This window comes from Xenopus tropicalis, chromosome 9 (genome assembly GCF_000004195.4).
Source record: "Xenopus tropicalis strain Nigerian chromosome 9, UCB_Xtro_10.0, whole genome shotgun sequence".
Lineage (NCBI taxonomy): Eukaryota > Metazoa > Chordata > Amphibia > Anura > Pipidae > Xenopus > Xenopus tropicalis.
This window is the reverse complement of record NC_030685.2, coordinates 22,544,397-22,560,177: the sequence shown is the minus strand read 5'-3', so window position 1 is coordinate 22,560,177 and position 15,781 is coordinate 22,544,397. Positions and strand designations below refer to the sequence as shown.

At 44.1% G+C, this 15,781-nt stretch overlaps 1 protein-coding gene across 2 annotated transcripts; it reads left to right on the top strand.

Moving 5' to 3' along the window:
* Nucleotides 1-222: 222 nt before the first annotated feature.
* On the top strand, nucleotides 223-14,614 carry LOC100487982 (major facilitator superfamily domain-containing protein 1-like). 2 transcript variants are annotated; one of them, XM_002931965.5, is made up of 14 exons: nucleotides 223-312; nucleotides 601-640; nucleotides 4,311-4,411; nucleotides 4,646-4,758; nucleotides 5,037-5,092; nucleotides 6,270-6,413; nucleotides 6,534-6,692; nucleotides 7,977-8,092; nucleotides 8,491-8,591; nucleotides 8,749-8,860; nucleotides 10,137-10,274; nucleotides 11,312-11,451; nucleotides 13,607-13,718; nucleotides 13,830-14,614. In XM_002931965.5, exons 2-14 carry the CDS (start codon nucleotides 619-621, stop codon nucleotides 13,968-13,970), a joined length of 1,455 nt encoding a protein of 484 aa, XP_002932011.2. In that variant the 5' UTR covers nucleotides 223-312; nucleotides 601-618; the 3' UTR covers nucleotides 13,971-14,614. The 2 variants fall into 2 exon arrangements, with proteins under 2 accessions (XP_002932011.2, XP_004918049.2); XM_004917992.4 differs by lacking the exon at nucleotides 601-640 and having other exon boundaries at nucleotides 237-312; nucleotides 13,830-14,609.
* The last annotated feature ends 1,167 nt before the right edge of the window (nucleotides 14,615-15,781 follow it).

The window sequence follows — 15,781 nt, the reverse complement described above, 5'->3', positions numbered from 1 at the left end:
TGTGCCATATAAATAACTTGTATGGGGCATCAAAGTTTCTAATGGCGGCCCTAAGCACAGCACATTTATGCGCATAGAGGCACAGTATAGAAAACTACAGTAGCACTCGCATGTAGGTTCCCCTGCTAAGGAGTAACTTTGGGAAGAATGATTGGGCGGGGACTCCCAGTGGGCGTATCGTTCTTGTTCGCAGACTACAGTGAGGGTGGGCGTGGCTCCTCCTAGTAGGGCGGGGTAAAGGTGCCAATGGGCAGGGCTGAGAATTGGAGTAGAGTGCGGGATGAGTAGTAAGTTGCACAGCAGCTGAGGAAGGTAAGGCTCTATGGGCTGTGTGGGCGCTGGGGTTAAATGATAAAGTATATGCTGCGTATGTAGCTCCCTTATGGAGTGCTAGTGCCACAGCTGCTTGCTCGCTAGTAGTTGTTATGCTTCTGCTGTACCGGCGCTAACATAGGACTAATGCGCAAGCCGAGTAAGCATGTTAGAAAGCGGCTATGTAACATCTAACGCTCAGTTTTGGGGTCTCCTGGTATCATGGGAAATGTAGTCCAGCTAGCAGTGACGCCACTCAGTGACTAACATGCTGATGTGTATGTGCAGGTACACCCTGGGGAGATCATGGCTGTGGCTGCCGAGAAAGGTCAGTACATCATAAGATTTATTGTAGCACAAACAGGGCTTCCTCGCTCATCACGTGACATGGAGTAACTTGGGTCATGTGACCCCCCCCCCGGAACCACGTGAGCCGCTTATTTCGCTGTTGTGGCAGAATGTAGAGTTTGTAGGGAAAGAGTGTTTGCCCCCCCCCCCCCCTTCCTCTATACATAGTGTATATATGTGCCGGGGGGGGGGGGAGTAACTGTTTCCCCCCAAGTTGTTCATACACTTTTAGCGAGGTTGCCAGAGGGGACTACATTGTGCAATATGGTATTTTTGCATCACAGTAACATGTTAATATGTTATGTGCAGGAGCTGCTCTCCTTAGTGCATCTGCAACTATGACAGCACTAGCGACAGCAGACCCCCCCCACTAGCGACAGCAGACCCCCCCCACTAGCGACAGCAGACCCCCCCCCACTAGCAACAGCAGACCCCCCCCACTAGCAACAAGAGACCCCCCCCACTAGCAACAGCAGACCTCCCCACACTAGCAACAACAATCCCCCACTAGCGACAGCAGACCCCCCCCCACTAGCGACAGCAGACCCCCCCCACTAGCGACAGCAGACCCCCCCACTAGCGACAGCAGACCCCCCCCACTAGCGACAGCAGACCCCCCCCACTAGCAACAGCAGACCTCCCCACACTAGCAACAGCAGACATAGTTACATAGGGTTGAAAAAAGACCTGTGTCCATCAAGTTCAACCCATCCAAGTAAACCCAGCACACCTAACCCACACCTACCAATCTATACACTCACATACATAAACTATAAATACAATGACTAGTACTAACTGTAGATATTAGTATCACAATAGCCTTGGATATTCTGATTGATCAAGATCTCATCCAGGCCCCTCTTAAAGGCATTAACAGAATCTGCCATTACCACATCACTAGGACCACCCCACTAGCGACAGCAATCCCCCACTAGCGACAGCAGACCCCCCCCACTAGCAACAGCAGACCCCCCCCACTAGCGACATCAGACCCCCCCCACTAGCGACAGCAGACCCCCCCCACTAGCGACAGCAGACCTCCCCCCACTAGCGACAGCAGACCCCCCCACTAGCGACAGCAGACCCCCCCACTAGCGACAGCAATCCCCCACTAGCGACAGCAATCCCCCACTAGCGACAGCAATCCCCCACTAGCGACAGCAATCCCCCACTAGCGACAGCAATCCCCACTAGCGACAGCAATCCCCCCCCACTAGCGACAGCAGACCTCCCCCCACTAGCGACAGCAGACCTCCCCCCACTAGCGACAGCAGACCTCCCCACACTAGCGACAGCAGACCCCCCCACTAGCGACAGCAATCCCCCACTAGCGATAGCAGACCCCCCCCGCTAGCGACAGCAGACCCCCCCCGCTAGCGACAGCAGACCCCCCCCGCTAGCGACAGCAGACCCCCCCCGCTAGCGACAGCAGACCCCCCCCGCTAGCGACAGCAGACCCCCCCCGCTAGCGACAGCAGACCCCCCCCGCTAGCGACAGCAGACCCCCCCGCTAGCGACAGCAGACCCCCCCCGCTAGCGACAGCAGACCCCCCCCGCTAGCGACAGCAGACCCCCCCCGCTAGTTACAGCAGACCCCCCCCCGCTAGTTACAGCAGACCCCCCCCGCTAGTTACAGCAGACCCCCCCCCCGCTAGTTACAGCAGACCCCCCCCGCTAGTTACAGCAGACCCCCACCGCTAGTTACAGCAGACCCCCACCGCTAGTTACAGCAGACCCCCACCGCTAGTTACAGCAGACCCCCACCGCTAGTTACAGCAGACCCCCACCGCTAGTTACAGCAGACCCCCACCGCTAGCGACAGCACACCCCCCCCGCTAGCGACAGCAGACCCCCCCCCCCCCGCTAGTGACAGCAGACCCCCGCTAGTAGCAGCATGTGTACACTAGGACCAAGCACCCATTGGAAATGCCCTGTTCAGGTTAAGGAGGGTTGTGCTGAGCAACACCAGGACTAAGTGTAGGCAGAGTTGGCAATGCCTAGGGCACAGCTGCTGGGGGTGCAATTTGGGCAAAAACGTGTTGCTGCTCCTGCCCACCCTGTCTTGCCTTCAGTTCTTGAAATGGTGAGGAAAAGTGGATGCCGCCGCTGTCAGGGATGTTGCCCCTTATGGCAGGGGGTTGGCAGGTGGACGAGGGGAGTCAGGACTAGATGTACTTGCCTTGGGCACTGCACTGAGCAACACAAAATGCTAAGTAGGGCAAGGAGTGGAGTTGCATCATAAACATTATTCAGATGCAGTCTAGAAGTGGCATAGCAGCCCTATGCCTTTGTACAAATCATTTAATTGGCCTTTTTGTTGCCCAATAAACCCCCAGTATTTTCAGACCCTTAATCCAAGTAAATCCACACTGCATTTCTCATGGGCTTTAAACCTAGGATGCATATTTGTAACTGGCACTTTGCCTTTCATTATTAGCTATTGTGTATACTAAATCTCTATACCAGTTGTATCTGTGGCTAAAGTGTTAACTGCAAAATATATGCGCGTTTAAACTTGTCAAGCTATTCAGTTTTCCTTTTGGTTACTAGGGTCACTCAGCATAGCAACCCTGCAGTGTTTGAATGACAGAAGGGGAGATTTAAATAGAAAAATAAATAATAAAAAAAAAAAAAACAGGCGCTACCCATGTGATTAATCCGTTTTCTTGTTATCTAAAGCTTTATGAATTTATGAGTGTATTATAAATCAAGAATAGATCGTTCAAATGCAATGCAGCCTTGGAAACTGCAGTGTTAACTCGGCTTAACCATTTACATGCAGGTGGTGTAAAAACGGATATGATTCAGGCTTTTATACAGCTGTTCTTCCCTTATATTTTTGCTGTGTAAGTGTTTGTATAATACCATTAGCACAGAGGCAAAGCCATCAAAGAAAATCTGCACTTTTGTAAATGAACAGCTTTTTGTAAGGATTGAGATTTGTCATGTAACCTTTGGTCTTTTTCCACCCCTGCCCCTGCAGTGTAGCTTTAAAGACATTTAAGGTGATGTTGTTCTGTAGAGGTAGGAGGTTAGGTACTGCAGTGTCCCTTTCTATGGTGGGCACACCAAGTGCGTGTCAATACATCCGGAATACATTTTCCGGAAAGCTGTTATCCAGAAATCTCTGGATTTTTTTTTTTAAATTATTCGTTTTTTTTCTGTGTAATAAAACAGTACCTTGTACTTGATCCCAACTAAGGTGTACAGTTTGCTGACTTGAAAAACTGCACTTTGATGTTAATCCAAAGCACTGCTTTAGCTTTGTAACTGCTGAGGGTTGTGTGTAAGGCAGCTAGTCATAATAGCAGGCATTTGTACCACAACTTTTCCCGGTGTGCCCCCAGTGCACCTTCCAGGTAGCCCCCCCCATTCCCAACAAGTGATATTTTATGAGTAAAATAAAGGGAGCACTGTGCCCAAATGTATTTTATGTTTGATTTACAAAGAACATTTGACATCTCTTGTAATTGTGCTTTACAAGTCCACGTTTATTCATATCTGCCCTCTGTAGCTAAAAATGTTTAACTCTCTCCTTTTTGTTACATTCTTCCCAAAATGTAGGGATGCACGGAATCCTGAATTCAGTGCATCCCTTCCAAAATGGAACACTGCTTGCTTGCATTAAAAGAAGTGTAATTACCTTCCAGCATATTACCGTTTTGTGGTTCTATTCTTCAACTGCCTGCTCACTTTCGGTTCTTACTTCTGCTTCGATATACCCAGTGTTCTGCAGGACCAGTTTCAGGGGGTGAGTATCCGGAACCCCACATGCAGGCCTCTTGCATATCTTCCCTTTGCTCATTTTGTTACTCTGTGCATTTTATGGTATGGGAGTGTGCAAGTACAATTGTTAGCTTTCTAACTAAGCTCACTTTTAGATCTTAAAAATATTAGCCAATATAATGCTTTAAAGGAGAAGGAAAGGTAAAATCACTGGGGAAGTGACAACATTTTAGGCACTGGTATTTTATTTCTATTGCAGGATTTAAACTGTACCAATGCAAGCCAGCCTAACAGCACGCACACTGGGTGCGTGGAAGGGCTAGGAATGAGCCCTGAACAGTACAATCTGCTCTATGCAATCTATGCTTGGACGTGAGTATATAGAATACATGTGAGCCATGAATATTCTGTAAATTATATCCTTATAAGTGGTGCTTAGTGATGTCATCAGTTATAATCCATGTTTAGTGATGTAGTTTGTGTCACATGGAACTCCTCAGTGACTTCCGTTTAAAAAGTCATTGGTTATAATCAATATTGTATTTAAAGTAAATATGACTTAATACATTTCTGATGTACATGGGTCCTGCTTGTACACTGTGTTGCAGCTTCCCATAATCCTCTCATTTTCTCACCTTTCCCTCTCTCAGTAATGCCCTGGTAGTGATTGTGGCTGGATTTCTCATCGACAAGCTGGGAAACCGATGTAAGTAAAGAAAGGCACATTTCCAGTGTCCTGTAGGCAAGAGAATAATAATAATAATATATATCCCTTGTTCTGCTGTGTGTTTATATAAGCAATACGCCTATTAAATGTTAAGCTCCCTATTGGTTGCTGTTAGATTTGGCCACCATGCTAGCATGCAGGCAAACAGAAGTGGGAAATAAGGAGCGCTTCAGTTAGGATATCACCACTTCTTTTGTATAGATGAACTGTTGGAATAAGCAGAACTACCCCCTTTAGACCTACTAAACACACAAGCTTACAGTCTAACTAGGCGTTATGACAGGTATAATTTGTGACATAAAGACAAGACATATTACAAGGATATGGAGCCACTTATTTATGGTACTTAAAGGGGTTGCTTACCATTAAGCTAACTTTTAATATGTTATAGAATGTCCAAGCAACTTTTCAATTGGTCTTCATTTTTATAACTTTTTAATTAGTTGCCTTCCTTTTCTGCCTCTTTCCAGCTTTCAAATGGGGTCACTGTTTCACCAGAAGCCAAAAAACTATTGCTCTGTGAGGCTAAAATTTTATTGTTACTGTTAATTTTTATTACTTAGCTTTCTATTCAGGCTATCTCCTATTAATATTCCACTCTCTTATTCAAATCAAAGCCTGGTTGTAATTTGGACCTTAGCAACCAGATAGCTGCTGAAGTCCCAAACTGGAGAGCTGCTACATACAAAGTTAGATAATTAAAAAAAAAATACAAACCATAAAAAAAAAATGAAGACTAATTGCAAATTGTCTCTGAATAGCACTCTCTACATCATAGTAAAAGTTAAGTTGAAGGTGAACAAGCCCTTTAAGGCCAAATATACCAGACACAGAACTACGTGCTGGCAACTAATATGTACAAAACTAATGTGCAGAGCCAGGTGGCAATAGCTCAGTTACAAATGCTTTCATTTGGTTGAATCAGCCGACTTTTAAGCTTGTAGGCATATAGATTGGTCAACCCGGGGGTCATAATCTTGACTTTATTAGACAGGGATCAAAAATGATCAGCTTTGCTCTTTTCAAAACTGTATTACAATGTTTTCATTACTTGATTTATTCTTAATACATATACAGATTTGTAGCCTGCTGGTACTAGAAAAACTGCTACTGTTGAATGTATCTAATATTTTTTTTCTTCCTTTTATCCTTCCAGTCGGCCTGTTTCTGTTCTCCTTTCTAACTGTCCTGGGCTCAACTATATTTGCATTGGGATCCCACTTTAAAGGCACACCCTACCTGCTGCCACTTATGCTCACCGGACGGCTGCTGTTTGGTTCAGGGAATGGATCACTGACAAGTAAGGTACCGGGGAACCTGCCAATGTCTCAAACATGCCATTGAGTTTCCCTTTATTTCTGTGTCACATTCCCTGATCAGACAGTAAATGAGTTGATTCTGTGTTCTCATTTCATGGCAGTTGTACAGAACCGAATCACAGCCTTTTGGTTCAAAGGGAAAGAACTGGCACTGGCATTTGGCCTCACCCTGTCCTTCTCTCGACTTGGCAGTGTCCTCAACTTTTTTCTCACAAAGAGGTTTGAGGATCAGTTTGGCATCCAGTGGACTCTTTGGGGAGGTGAGCATAAAAAGAAAGATTGATATTATTATAGCGATGACTATGGATATGAAATTATTATTTTTTTAATATTTCATGGATCCTCTTGCAAAGAGGATCTTTTAGCATTACATTTGCAAATGTGCAAGAGTTACCATTCTTTTAAATCTTTTAAAGTAAAAATAAATAGAAATCCCCATTGTCCAAATTATCATAACAAATGTTATAATGGTAGCTTGGCTTTGTATCTTTAAACATCTCATCAGCATGTGAATGGCCTCATTCTGCTCTTCATAGAAAGCCACAGAACCCAGCAATTGGTATCAAAAGCCTATGAATATGGAGTAGCACACTTTATTATGTTCCTGGGTGCCGCTCGGCTCGCACAACAGAATCTTGTTTGTGTCTGATGCATAGAATCTCTGTGAATTACTATGTTGTTGATTGGTGGGTTTGGTGTGGGATGCCTTTAAAGTTTATAGAGTATAAAACCCATTGGCAAATTCTGTGGAGGTCACAGGCTTTTATTAATTGAAACCATAAAAAATATATATAGGTACACCCTGACCCCAGCTGCGGCTCTTATTTCCAAACACAAAAACTATTGTGTCTCCAAAAAACCAACGTGGGCGCAATGGCCAAAAAATTTTACCATGAAAAATTAGAGCAGGGATCATAGGGCCACACGCACTCAGTGATCGCTTTCTTAAGCCCATCCCCCTACCCAACGTGGGCGCAATGGCCAAAAAATTTACCATGGAACAATTAGAGCAGGGATCATAGGGCCACGCGCACTCAGTGATCGCTTTCTTAAGCCCATCCCCCTGCTCCCTCGTTGTGCAGAAATAGCGCTAACCAGTCTCTTGCATGCATCAGAGAAGACCGTGCAGTCAAAGTCTGATGTACACTAGTGACTCACTAAAGGTAGGCCTGCACTTCAACCAACTCATGCTCTCAGAGCCGCACTGCCGAGCCGCAGCTGAATCACTCATGGCACTTACTGGCTGTAAGATGCCATAGCCAGTCACTATTTATTAGGCCTCTTGGAGGCTGTTTTTCCCATAGGTTAGCCACTCTGTTTCTTCCCAAGTTTTAACCACTAGCAACTTGTTCGCCTTAAAGAAGTATATAAAATATAATTTCAGTGCCAAACTGGGCCTGCTAGGGCCCACCCAAGAACCTCACATCAAGGGTCCACTCTCAAAACAATGAGATTTAGTCAATGCTAATTGTGACAGTTGCCATATAGACTTTTTTTCTAATTGTCAAGAAGCATAATATGTAGCTGGATATCTTGTCATTTAGGAACCATCCTGTGTGTCCTGGGCTTTTTCTCTGCCATCACAGTCAGTGCGCTGGATAAAGTTGGCATGAAGCAGCTTGGCCTGGAAGGAGCCATTCAGGAAGGATCCAAGAAAGTGGTAAGAAAACCTGTTTTAAGTGCCACTGCACCTTAAAGCTTACTATATGTTGGGAGTACAGTGGGCACATAAAAAATAAAAGCATCATGCACTGAGGGGTGGTATCGATATTATTATTAATACCCCACTTTTAATTATAATGTTTGTACCTGCAGCTGCACATGCAACTCTTATTTTGAAATGTCATGTGCTTTATATTACCCCATATTGGTCAGTAATGTCATGCAAAACAGTTGGCAGATGCACTGTATCCTTGTATGATGTATGAGGGGTGCCTACATTTAGATCACATGGGGGCAGGGGTTAAACCCAAGTAGCCTGAAGAGCTCCACCTTGTTCCTAACTTTCTTTTTCTTATACAAGAATAAGTAAAATTAACTGTATTTTTAATCCTCTAGAGAGTGCAGGACATCCGACGCCTACCTCTGCGATACTGGCTGCTAGTTCTCACCATCATGTTTTTCTACAATGGAGTCTTCCCCTTTGTGGCAGACGCCAGGTAGGTTTTCAGTGTGGAAGCCAAGACATTAAACACCACATGACACCAGTTTAAGTACTCTAAGACTTTAACCCTAATTACATGAAATGAACCTTGCAAACATTTGGATTTGCCCTTAGTGCATACCAGTAACCGACTGCTCATCTTATCTTTTTAGCAAGTTTATCCAGGACAAATATGAAGGGTATGACCAGCAGACAGCCTCCTACATTGCTGGAGCAGTTTATGACAGCTCCCTGGTGCTCTCTGCCATTGTTGGAATATTGATTGTAAGTTTCTTATTATTCCCTGTTTAACAATCAGTTACTTTAGCATTACAGATAAATAATAGGGCTCTGGTGAGGCAGGTTACATAGTTACATAGGGTTGAAAAAAGACCAGTGTCCATCAAGTTCAACCCATCCAAGTAAACCCAGCACACCTAACCCACACCTACCAATCTATACACTCACATACATAAACTATAAATACAACCACTAGTACTAACTGTAGATATTAGTATCACAATAGCCTTGGATATTCTGATTGATCAAGAACTCATCCAGGCCCCTCTTAAAGGCATTAACAGAATCTGCCATTACCACATCACTAGGAAGGGCATTCCATAACCTCACTGCCCTCACCGTGAAAAACCACCTACGCTGCTTCAAATGGAAACTCCATTCCTCTAATCTAAAGGGGTGACCTCTGGTGCGTTGATTGTTTTTATGGGAAAAAAGAACATCCCCCAACTGCCTTTAATCCCCTCTAATGTACTTGTACAGAGTAATCATGTCCCCTCGCAAGCGCCTCTTTTCCAGAGAAAACAACCCCAACCTCGACAGTCTAACCTCATAGCTTAAATCTTCCATCCCCTTTACCAGTTTAGTTGCACGTCTTTGCACTCTCTCCAGCTCATTAATATCCTTCTTAAGGACTGGAGCCCAAAACTGCACTGCATACTCAAGGTGAGGCCTTACCAGGGACCTATAAAGGGGCAAAATTATGTTCTCATCCCTTGAGTCAATGCCCTTTTTTATACAAGACAGCACTTTATTTGCTTTAGTAGCCACAGGTGCTAATTTTATTCCCATTAAATTGAAGTGATCCAAGGCAGTTTGACACCTTTTTTGTTATTTACATATGGATCAGGTACTTTAGGCTGTCTGCCCCTTGTGGAGCCCCAAGTTTACTAATCTAAGCATTTCCATGAGCTATTGCCATCTTGCTGGTGGGGCTGGCCTCTCTAGGGAGGACCAAAACAGTGCAATGGTGGGCTCAGCCAATTAGGATAAAATTTAAGGGAGAATGTTTATATACAGTCTTGTATGTCCCTGAAACTATAGCAGAGTTACTGTTACTAGAATAGCTGCATGTATCTACATGTTTCTGTAACCCTCTCATAAGCTAGAAGGGGCCCAAGCAAAGGTTCAACCACAAAAGGGGGTTTAAAACCAAAATGTCTAAAGACCTGGCAAGACACGCTATTTTCTATTCCTATGGAATACAGTGCATTCATGCTTTTTATTTGTGCTCCATATGTTATAATTTCTTTTTTTTCTACAGGACTATGTTGGAATGAGAGGGATTCTGGCTGTGCTTTGTGCTGTGATGACTCTCCCTGTTTTTGCCCTTTTGGCTTTTACATATGTCCCTCCATTGGTTTCCACACTTTGGCTCGGAGTCACGTATTCATTTGCTGCAGTAAGTTACAGTAGAGAAAAAAATGGATATAAGAGGTCCATGACCTGCATTGAGTCAGGTACCCAGAAGCCAGTCATGGCCAGGTTGTTAAATGCAACTAGATTGGAGAATTTCAGCTCTAACCTTCCCTGGCTGCCTTTTGATCACCCTCAGACGTCATCACTTCTTTGTTGATGATCACTGTGTCTTTAAGCAGATGATGGGTAGCCAGTTGGGTTGTTGGCAAAGGTGTTATGACTCTGGGATGAGTGCAGGTACCACCAAATACTGCAATCTCCATGACCCTATAAAAGGCATAAGCCACCAGCTGCCTTTATATGTCTTGGAGCTCTAGTGAATAAGAATATTCTCATATCTTAAAGTAGGGGGTACATTATTTTTTAGTACTTCGTGATTTTAACCATGTCCTTCGCTTGCCAAATTAAAACCGTGCTAGGTTATTTTGAATGAAGCAATCCATACATACCATCTATAAACCAAAAAATACTCCGCGTTCCTCGTGGTCTTCGTAAAATGCGAATGGTAAATGTCTCTTGTGTGGTTGTTTGCAGCCTCCTCTTAGTGAACCCCCTTTGATTGGGTCTCAAAACTCTCCAAACAACATAAATTGGGAGTGCATAGACCTGAAAGAAAATAAAAAATATAGTGCAGTATATCTTTAAAAATATGCACACCTTATAGTGCAAATAATGAAGTTTTATTTCAGCGTGCTGTATGTTTGAATCTGGTGAGTGCATAAGCTCACCATATTGAACCACTGGAGAACACTTATCACTTAATCAAGTTTCAGTCACATTATTTGCACTACAAGGTGTGAATATTTTTAAAGATATACTGCACTATATATTTTATTTTCTTTCATGTCTATGCACATACATACCATCTCCTGGTTTCAAAGCCCATAATTGGTTATGTACAATGGCCCTTTAATTCTACTGTATATCTAAAGTAGGGACATATTTAATCATTAGGTCTCCCAATATTGTTTTTAAATATATTTGTTTCACTACATATTAAGTGGTTAACTGTGTTTACAGGCAAGCATGTGGCCATCTATACCACTGGTGGTTCCCCAGGCTACATTGGGCACGGCGATGGGTCTTGCCACCTCTGTGCAGATGATTGGAATTGGACTCTCCAACCTGATTGTAGGCAGGATTCTTGGTACTAAATCCAGGTAGGTCTATTGGAGCTGGGTAGTAAAGGACAGGAAAGGCCAACAACCTGAGGGGTGCCATATTGTAAGGTGTCCCCCAAGGGCCCTACTTGATATCCTGCACTAGTGCTTTACTAATCTTCCAGGGCAGTGCTGTCCAACTTCTGCGGTGCCGAGGGCCAGAATTTCTCACGCATACATGGTGGAGGGCCGCTAATGGAAGCCACTCCCCCTTTAAACCACACCCATTTTATCACAATGGTGGTAGTGCAGCAAAAACCCAAAAGCTTGGTCCTCACTGCAGGGATATCAACCATCATTCATATGTGAAAGAATTATATTATGTCATACACCCTAAAATCCATATGACTTCTCCTCCCCTGTGGATAGCACAGCAACCCCCAGTACATAATTACACACCTTAGGGACCATTTAATGGCTATTTCCAACTGCTAACAAACTCCCAGAACAAACCCCTGCCAGGTTCACCTCCCACAGGCAGCATAGGGTAGAAAGAGTATGGCACACATCACTCTGCCTGTCCTACCCTGCCTGTGTGTGCCATACTCTGACTGCCATATGCTGCCTGTGTGTGCCATACTCTGCCCTTCCCTGCCTGTGTGCCATACTCTACCTGCCATATGCTGCCTGTGTGTGCCATTCTCTGCCCTACCCTGCCTGTGTGTGCCATACTCGGCCTGCCCTACCCTGCCTGTGTGTGCCATACTCTGCCCTACCCTGCCTGTGTGGTCAATACCCTCCCTGTCCTATGCTGCCTGTTTGTGCCATACCCTCCCTGCCATATGCTGCCTGTGTGTGCCATACTCTGCCCTTCCCTGCCTGTGTGCCATACTCTACCTGCCATATGCTGCCTGTGTGTGCCATACTCTGCCCTACCCTGCCTGTGTGTGCCATACTCTGCCTGCCCTACCCTTCCTGTGTGTGCCATACTCTGCCCTACCCTGCCCGTGTGTTCAATACCCTCCCTGTCCTATGCTGCCTGTTTGTGCCATACCCTCCCTGCCCTATGCTGCCTATGTGCCATACTCTGCCTACCCTATGCTGCCTACACACAGGCAGCATAGTTCAGGCAGTACATACAATGTCTGAGGTGTGAACAGACGAACAATATGGGTGATTACAGACTGAGCCTGAGGTGTAAACACTGCAGGGGGTAAACAATGCATAGATTAAAAGGTGTGAACAGTACAGGGGATTACATGTTTAAACAGTACAGAGGGATTACAGCCTGAATCTGAGGTGAGAACCATGCAAGGGGGCAGTTAATCTCAGTACTGATACCATTTAAAGTTTATACAAGAGTAAACCATCAAGCAGCCAGACAGGTGGGGGGCCACACAGAGGGGGGGCCGCCAGTTGGTCAACACTGTTCCAGGGGATCAACTTGGGCAATCCAGCAGTGACCTGTTGGACACTTGTAAGAGTAGGCAAAATGGTGCCGCTGTTTGTGTATATATCTGTCTAATAATAATATTCATGTCTGTATAATAATATTCAGTGTGTTGCCTTTGCTACTTCATGTTGGTCACCAGAACCCGTTTTAGCTCATTATTCAGAGGGAAAAACATCTTTTATTTGGAGCAGGTGCTACCTCTGCTGGTTTCAGGAGATCACTACAGCCACAGTCTAATAGTAACTTGTTTTGCCTATGTGGCCTTGAGGCAATCTTATACACACTGATTTTAACATAGAGGTTTTGATTTCATTTGTAGCTTTTTTTTTTTTTGCCACACCAAAAAACAGAGACATTCATCGATGTGCCCTCCGTTTAATAAATCTAGCCTCTAACTGAGTTTATTTAGTTTGAGTGGAAAAAATATAGGGAGTTGTGCTGCAGGAGTTACTAAAGTAAACAACATTGTAGTTGCAAGGCTAACTCACCTTAGCAACAATAACTGTTTGAATGCTATTATGAAGTATGAATAAAAGGGGGACACTGATCCTGGCAATCACGGCACATATTAAGTTTACACCGTCAGAAAAGGATAGCAGTTAATAGAAGACTGCCCGAAAAGGATAGCAGTTAATAGAAGACTGCCAGAAAAGGATAGCAGTTAATCTACAAACAATTAAGCAGAAAATGACCAGCATTGAGCATTAAACATTATTACACTATTCCAATTAAATGTGAATTGAAGCATATTTTTTGTTACAGTCAATCCAAGATTCCACTGTGGCACTGGCAGCAAATGATGATCTTCATGCTGGCCAATACCATTGCATGCATTGTGTGTTCCGTGGCACTGAACCTGGTGGACAGGAAGCAGGTAACGTCAGGGCAGCTTGGTATACATGTTGTCCTATTGACTTTCACTTCTTTATATCAGTCTGAACTTTATGCTGATAACCTGGCATATTTATCCACTGTTTGTCCACAGGGGGGCACTCTGAACAGAATGACAAAGCGTAGACCTGCAGTGGAGCAAGAGGCCAGAGAGGAGAAGGACAGGGCGCCCATTCTAGGAGAGGAGGAGGAGGAGGAGGAGGATGATGATGATGATCGGCGGTCCATCAACTAAAAACTGTCCTTTCCATGCTTTATCTACAAAAGGCAGTTGCCATAGGCTGCCATTTATCGGACTGTGTGTGAGTGGCTACATATCGGGCTTAACTGGGAATGTGCTCGAACACTCTCACATCTCTGTCCCGGCACCCACTGGGACTACACCGAGCACAACACCTTCAGATAGGCCTTACTGCTGTTTCATCTGCTTCACTAGCAGATTCCCCTGCATTTACAGCAGTATTTGACGTGCCCTGAGAAGACCCTTCAGACCTAATGAAGCTGAAGGATGCCATTTTTATTCATGCATTCATTAATTCAGTTACAGTTAAGCTTTTAAGCAATATGCTAAAATTATACTAAAAAGGGATTTTATTAGCTGAAAACATTTTTACAGTTTAGCAATCGTGAGCAACATGTGTATAATTCTTTCAGTGTGGCTAGGATGGCACTTTGGGTTACATGTGAGTGCACATATATGTGCTGAGCCTCATGATTCAAGCCCCCCTCTCGTTAATAATAAGTGTTAACCATGTGAATTGGAGAAGGCTCCCAGTGGCCCACTGTGTACTAAAAAAATGTAGTTCATTAAGCAATACATTGGACTTTTTTCTGATAACAGTGTTTTTAGTTTGATAATAAAAGGGACTATTTACTGGCCAGTTTCATTTATATGGGATTTTAAGGGGCCAGGATACACAGATATGCTGCACCTATTTATTTTAACCATTTCTGGCTGTATTTGCCACTATGCTTGGAAGACAAGGGCCAGGATTTCTTTCTGAGGAAGGGCTACTTAGGTAGCCACATTTGCGAGTTTGAAAATAAAGAGGGGGTGCTCATTTACCAACACTGGGCAAATTTGCCTATGGGCAGTAACCCATAGCAACCAATCAATGATCGGCTTTTTTCAGACAGCTGCAGGTAAAACAATGAGTGCAACAATTTGACTGGTTACCATGGGTTAGGGCCCATGGGCAAATTTGTCCAGTGTTGATAAATGATTCCCAGGGTTTCCCCAATGTATCCCATTTGTTGCTTGGGGAAACCCAACACTCCCTATGCTCATTGGCAGCTATGGCCAGAATACAAAAGGGCAGATAAGCAGTGCTACACTGTGCTCTATATTTTGCCTAGTATTGCTGCAAACACTTTGCTAAACCCTGCCGTTTGTACCTAGCACTAGTGAGTATAGGGCCCAATGTAGTTAAGTGTGGATAAGTGTGGCCCTAATTCAGGGCTATAATCAATGGTAAAGTCTGTAGCTTTACTGACACCTTATGTTAGACCCCGGAGGACACCTGATGGATCTGACTTTGGATAAAAACAGCATTTAAAAAAAAAAAAAAAAAAAAATCCTTAATATAGTACATTATGTTACTGATGCCATATACTGGTATGTTTCCTAATAATTACTATGTAATGTAATAATGTTACTATTCCTAACCATTCTTTTCCCACAGGATGATATGGTTTAATGATCAGACTGGAAGCCCAGCAGTGAAGATACCTGGCACTTTGTTACCTAGGCCACTAAATAAAAAAAAACAGGTGTTTTGACTATTAAAGGGACAAATGAGAGGTTTTAACATAACCCTATTATTTTACATAATTCTGTTCTAATCTTAGAAACCCTTTTCAGTTCTGTAAGGATATGAAGACTTTACTGCAGGATTTAAGTTACCTACATGTATGCTAGTTATCATCACTGGCACATCAACAGCACCAGATTTTAAAAGCCACCATAACAGAAGATAAAATAGTTAGCTTTATCTCCAAATAAACCTTCCAAAGGTCCAAGTCCTGCCTGATATAACTCAGTGTATT

Bases quoted from the DNA above. Each gene is read 5' to 3' on its own strand.
- LOC100487982 (XM_002931965.5), top strand. From the start codon at position 619: ATGGCTGTGGCTGCCGAGAAAG. The intron at 6,693-7,976 runs GTGAGCATAAAA...CTTGTCATTTAG, and splicing joins CCAGTGGACTCTTTGGGGAG to GAACCATCCTGTGTGTCCTG. The intron at 8,592-8,748 runs GTAGGTTTTCAG...TTATCTTTTTAG, and splicing joins CCCTTTGTGGCAGACGCCAG to CAAGTTTATCCAGGACAAAT.